This window comes from Schistocerca piceifrons, chromosome 2 (assembly GCF_021461385.2).
Source record: "Schistocerca piceifrons isolate TAMUIC-IGC-003096 chromosome 2, iqSchPice1.1, whole genome shotgun sequence".
Lineage (NCBI taxonomy): Eukaryota > Metazoa > Arthropoda > Insecta > Orthoptera > Acrididae > Schistocerca > Schistocerca piceifrons.
The window spans coordinates 344,283,785-344,289,784 of NC_060139.1; the positions used below are offsets into that span (position 1 = coordinate 344,283,785).

A 6,000-nucleotide genomic window follows, 5' to 3' on the forward strand; every position below is an offset into this window, starting at 1 on the left:
GTAGGACAGTAAATCTTTGACGAGGGTAGTTTGGTTGAATCTGGGAGTGGGGCTGAAGGTGATGCCTTTGGATAGGACAGAGGTTTCGGATTGGGAGAGAGGTTTGGAGGAAAGGTTAACTACTGAATTGGGGTATTGTGGTTCCAGATTGTGTTGACTAGAATTTTGAGGTTTTGGGGGGAGTGGAGCTGGAAGTGGGAGATTGAGTAGATGGGAGAGACTGGGTCTGTGTGCAATGAGAGGAGGTTGAGGTTTGTTGGAAAGTTTGTGGAGGGTGAGTGAGTTGCCTTTCCGGAGGTGGGAAACCAGGAGATTGGATAGTTTTTTGAGGTGGAGGGTGGCATGCTGTTCTAATTTGCGGTTGGCCTGTAGGAGGATGCTATGAACAGCCGGTGTGGATGTGGGAGAGGAAAGATTGAGGACTTCGCAACAAACTGTTGCCTCATCAGGAAAGAGGGAAGGAGAGGGAAAGACGAAAGGAAGTGGGTTTTAAGGGAGAGGGTAAGGAGTCATTCCAATCGCGAGAGCGGAAAGACTTACCTTAGGGGGAAAAAAGGACGGGTATACACTCGCACACACACACATATCCATCCACACATATACAGACACAAGCAGACATATTTAAAGACAAAGAGTTTGGGCAGAGATGTCAGTCGAGGCGGAAGTGCAGAGGCAAAGATGATGTTGAATGACAGGTGAGGTGTGAGTGGCGGCAACTTGAAATTAGCGGAGATTGAGGCCTGGTGGGTAACGGGAAGGGAGGATATATTGAAGAGCAAGTTCCCATCTCCGGAGTTCGGATAGGTTGGTGTTGGTGGGAAGCATCCAGATAACCCGGACGGTGTAACACTGTGCCAAGACGTGCTGGCCATGCACCAAGGCATGTTTAGCCACAGGGTGATCCTCATTACCAACAAACACTGTCTACCTGTGTCCATTCATGCGAATGGACAGTTTGTTGCTGGTCATTCCCACATAGAATGCATCACAGTGTCGGCAGGTCAGTTGGTAAATCACGTGGGTGCTTTCACACGTGGCTCTGCCTTTGATCGTGTACACCTTCCGGGTTACAGGACTGGAGTAGGTGGTGGTAGGAGGGTGCGTGGGACAGGTTTTACACCGGGGGCGGTTACAAGGATGGGAGCCAGAGGGTAGGGAAGGTGGTTTGGGGATTTCATAGGGATGAACTAACAGGTTACGAAGGTTAGGTGGACGGCGGAAAGACACTCTTGGTGGAGTGGGGAGGATTTCATGAAGGATGGATCTCATTTCAGGGCAGGATTTGAGGAAGTCGTATCCTGCTGGAGAGCCACATTCAGAGTCTGGTCCAGTCCCGGAAAGTATCCTGTCACAAGAGGGGTACTTTTGTGGTTCTTCTGTGGGGGATTCTGGGTTTGAGGGGATGTGGAAGTGGCTCTGGTTATTTGCTTCTGTACTAGGTCGGAAGGGTAGTTGCGAGATGTGAAAGCTGTTGTTGGTGTAATGGTTCAGGGATTCCGGACTGGAGCAGATTCGTTTGCCACGAAGACCTAGGCTGTAGGGAAGGGACCGTTTGATGTGGAATGGGTGGCAGCTGTCATAATGGAGGTACTGTTGCTTGTTGGTGGGTTTGATGTGGACGGACGTGTGAAGCTGGCCATTGGACAGGTGGAGGTCAACATCAAGGAAAGTGGCATGGGATTTGGAGTAGGACCAGGTGAATCTGATGGAACCAAAGGAGTTGAGGTTGGAGAGGAAATTCCGGAGGTCTTCTTCACTGTGAGTCCAGATCATGAAGATATCATCAATAAATCGGTACCAAACTTTGGGTTGGCAGGCTTGGGTAACCAAGAAGGCTTCCTCTAAGCGACCCATGAATAGGTTGGCGTATGAGGGGGCCATCCTGGTACCCATGGCTGTTCCCTTTAATTGTTGGTATGTCTGGCCTTCAAAAGTGAAGAAGTTGTGGGTCAGGATGAAGCTGGCTAAGGTAATGAGGAAAGAGGTTTTAGGTAGGGTGGCAGGTGATCGGCGTGAAAGGAAGTGCTCCATCGCAGCGAGGCCCTGGACGTGCGGGATATTTGTGTATAAGGAAGTGGCATCAATGGTTACAAGGATGGTTTCCGGGGGTAACGGATTGGGTAAGGATTCCAGGCGTTCGAGAAAGTGGTTGGTGTCTTTGATGAAGGATGGGAGACTGCATGTAATGGGTTGAAGGTGTTGATCTACGTAGCAGAGATATGTTCTGTGGGGGCTTGGTAACCAGCTACAATGGGGCGGCCGGGATGATTGGGTTTGTGAATTTTAGGAAGTAGGTAGAAGGTAGGGGTGCGGGGTGTCGGTGGGGGAGTCAGGTGAAAGGTTTTGTAGGGGGCCTAAGGTTCTGAGGATTCCTTGAAGCTCTGCCTGGACATCAGGAATGGGATTACCTTGGCAAACTTTGTATGTGGTTTTGTCTGAAAGCTGACGCAGTCCCTCAGCCACATACTCCCGACGATCAAGTACCACGGTCGTGGAACCCTTGTCCGCCGGAAGAATGACGATGGGCCGGTCAGCCCTCAGATCACGGATAGCCTGGGCTTCAGCCTCTGCACTTCTGCCTCGACTGACATCTCTGCCCAAAGTCTTTGTCTTTAAATATGTCTGCTTGTGTCTGTATATGTGTGGATGGATATGTGTGTGTGTGCGAGTGTATACCCGTCCTTTTTTCCCCCTAAGGTAAGTCTTTCCACTCCCGGGATTGGAATGACTCCTTACCCTCTCCCTTAAAACCCACTTCCTTTTGTCTTTCCCTCTCCGTCCCTCTTTCCTGATGAGGCAACAGTATGTTGCGAAAGCTTGAATTTTGTGTGTGTGTTTGTGTTTGTTTGTGTGTCTATTGACGTGCCAGTGCTTTCGTTTGGTAAGTCACATCATCTTTGTTTTTTATATATATATATATATATAGGGAAACATTCCACGTGGGAAAAATATATCTAAAAACACAGATGATGTGACTTACCATGTGACTTACCGAACGAAAGTGCTGGCAGGTCGATAGACACACAAACAAACACACGAAATTCAAGCTTTCGCAACAAACTGTTGCCACATCAGGAAAGAGGGAAGGAGAGGGAAAGACGAAAGGATGTGGGTTTTTGAGGGAGAGGGTAAGGAGTCATTGCAATCCCGGGAGCCGAAGGACTTACCTTAGGGGGAAAAAGGGACTGGTATACACTAGCACACACACATATCCATCCGCACATATACAGACACAAGCAGACATTGTAAAGGCAAAGGGTTTGGGCAGAGATGTCAGTCGAGGCGGAAGTACAGAGGCAAAGATGTTGTTGAGTAACAAGTGATGTACAAGGGGCAGCAACTTGAAATTAGCGGAGGTTGAGGCCAGATGGGTAACGGGAAGAGAGGATAAATTGAAGGGTAAGTTCCCATCTCCGTCCCAACACACTACTGAAACATTAATACATTCATGCTATTATTTCTGTCATATACACAGGTATAAGAGAAACGGGAGACATTAAAATGCTAGCTGTGCACACTGTAGCAGTGAACCACATACTTTCTTCATACAGAAACCAGTTTCTAAATATTATTAAAACCCTAATCTAAGATCATAGTTATTATAGTTTAAAATCAGTTTAAAACAAAATGTGATGAGAAATATAAAATAAAAGACAAATACTGATCATTGTACTAATGTAATATAACTGCATAATTTTAAATTATTTTTATTTTATGTATGCAATTGTGGTGTCATACACTTTCTACTCATATAGACAAGTGATTTTTTTGTCTTCTTCAGTCTTACAGGAACAGAATGCATAAAAAATCATCTTGAAGACTAATTAATGAAGAAATGTGAGACTTCATGTGCTCATTAGCAAATAAATAAAAGCCTTAATGGGAAACAGAACAAGGAAGATACGATGGCATTGAAAGGAGTCTTCAAAAACTATTAAGAAAGCCTCATTGTTCATGATGTGTATCACCTAATTTATTTCATTCCATTTTATTTTGAGAATTGTATAGTGCAGTATGTCATTGCTGTTGCAAGAAGTAAATTATATGATTGTGTTTGTATAAAAGAGAGAAGCTAACCCAGAAATAAAACTCCTGAGAATCATATCTACCAAAGTTTCTAATTCACACATTCAGATGTGATAGAAAATTAACGGTTAGATATTAACAAAGAAAACAATCTGATTCTTCCACTAAGTTGTTATTAACAGTATGTGTGTTTTGCATACAGAGTATTATATATGAATATCACATTGTGAAAGTTATTTATAAAAAATAAATTTTAAAAAATGTAAATCTATATTTCTACTATTTTGCAATCATCAACTTTTTCCCACATGTAAGAATTAAACCTTCATATAACAGTGATTTGAAAACTGACTGAAGGGATGGGTTACAGATGACTGTAAATGTAAGTTTTTTGTTACTAGTTTATAATAATAACTGAAATGTGAATTGCAATTTATTCATCTCATGACACACATTTGTAAACCATTTGGTTTGCTTACAGAAGAAATCTCAGAAATTTAGACTACAGTTACAAAAAGTTTTACATTAATAATGAACAATGCAATACTAAAATGATATTTCTATAAACAGATATATATACTTAGTGGGATATGTAATAGCTTATGTCGAGCCCAGATTATCAATACAGTCATTGTGTGGGAAGCATAAAATATTGCTTCTTGTGTTGTACTTATGAGTGAATAGAATAATTTTACTCAAATAATTCTTGTCTGGTGTACAAGAGATAATAATTTCATAAATATATATGAATGAGAGTGTCAGTAATTGTAGATATGTAATTGATGGATCCCATGATTCTTTCTGACACACAGTACTCATATTCTCAACAATGTTTTTTCTGTATTTTTAGTGTCCAAACAATGTTAGCTGAGTTTCTCCAAATAACAATACCATAACTAATAATAAGTTCAAAATAACTTAGATACCTTAATTTTCCCGTGCACTTATCAGTTGCAGTTGATAATATTTCCACTACAAATGCAAAGCTGCTTAATTTGTCGATGAACTACTCAATGTGTGTGTGTATGCAAGCACAATTTTTTTCTGATTTCAGTCCTAAGAACCTGACTGAGTCAGTTTCTTCTAAAAATGATGGTTGCTGTAAATAATCATAATCTGGCCACATTTCTACTGTTTGGGTCTGAACTGCACAGTGATTTTGATTTGTTCAGATTGAACTTATGTAGCTGAAACTAAATTTCTAGGCTACTAATAATACTGATCATTGAATCATGAATTTTTTCTGCAGCCTGAAATATCAGTTGCAAACAAAACTGATGGGGAGGTGATATTTGCTGGTAAATCATTCATGTCAAACAGAATTAGAAATGGACCTAATATGGAGTATTGTGGGACACCCTATGCTAATATTTTCCAGTCAGAATAATAATTTGCTCCATTTAAAATAATACTTACTCTTTATACGATTAACTGAATCTTCTGTCTGCGCTTGTGTGCTTGACAAAACATGACAACAATACTAAATATGAAATCCTCCTTATTTTCTATTCCACAAGTAGGATAGTCGACATTATAAGTCGCAGCCCCACAGGTCTGTGTGGTAACAGGTGACATGAAAATGATATATGAACATTATTAGTGTGTGTATATATAAACATTTATTTGACACATGAGAATACAATCACTCAGTCTGAACTGGTGTCTTGGTCGCAGAGGTTCCGCATCCCCACTCTGTAGTGCTGGTCTGGGATGTCTCCACATATTGTGCCCTCCAGGAGTAAGGAGCACTTGAGGGCATGGTTGAAGGTCATTGTCTGATGCATGTGAAATGTTGACCAGTTGTACTTGTTGGAGCATAGAGATGGCATACATCTGATATGATGTAAATTGTAGAGGACAGTGTAGTTACGAAAAGTGAGCATGGCTGGTGTTAGCTCTTCAACTGTTGATCTCTGGGTTAAATTTCAGTTGTTGTGGAGTCACCAGGATGCATGTCTGGGATAACCATGTCAT

General features: G+C 41.9%; 1 protein-coding gene across 3 annotated transcripts in view; it reads left to right on the forward strand.

The window, feature by feature from the left end:
- Positions 1-4,217, forward strand: part of LOC124775036 (probable multidrug resistance-associated protein lethal(2)03659) — a 294,648-nt gene extending 290,431 nt beyond the window's left edge. For 2 of the 3 annotated variants that reach the window (XM_047249810.1, XM_047249812.1), the window contains one exon: positions 3,782-4,216. In XM_047249810.1, coding sequence (XP_047105766.1) covers positions 3,782-3,817 — 36 coding nt within the window. In that variant the 3' untranslated portion in view covers positions 3,818-4,216. Of the gene's footprint in view, positions 1-3,781 lie in introns of all 3 variants that reach the window. The other variant, XM_047249811.1, reaches the window with a different exon arrangement.
- The last annotated feature ends 1,783 nt before the right edge of the window (positions 4,218-6,000 follow it).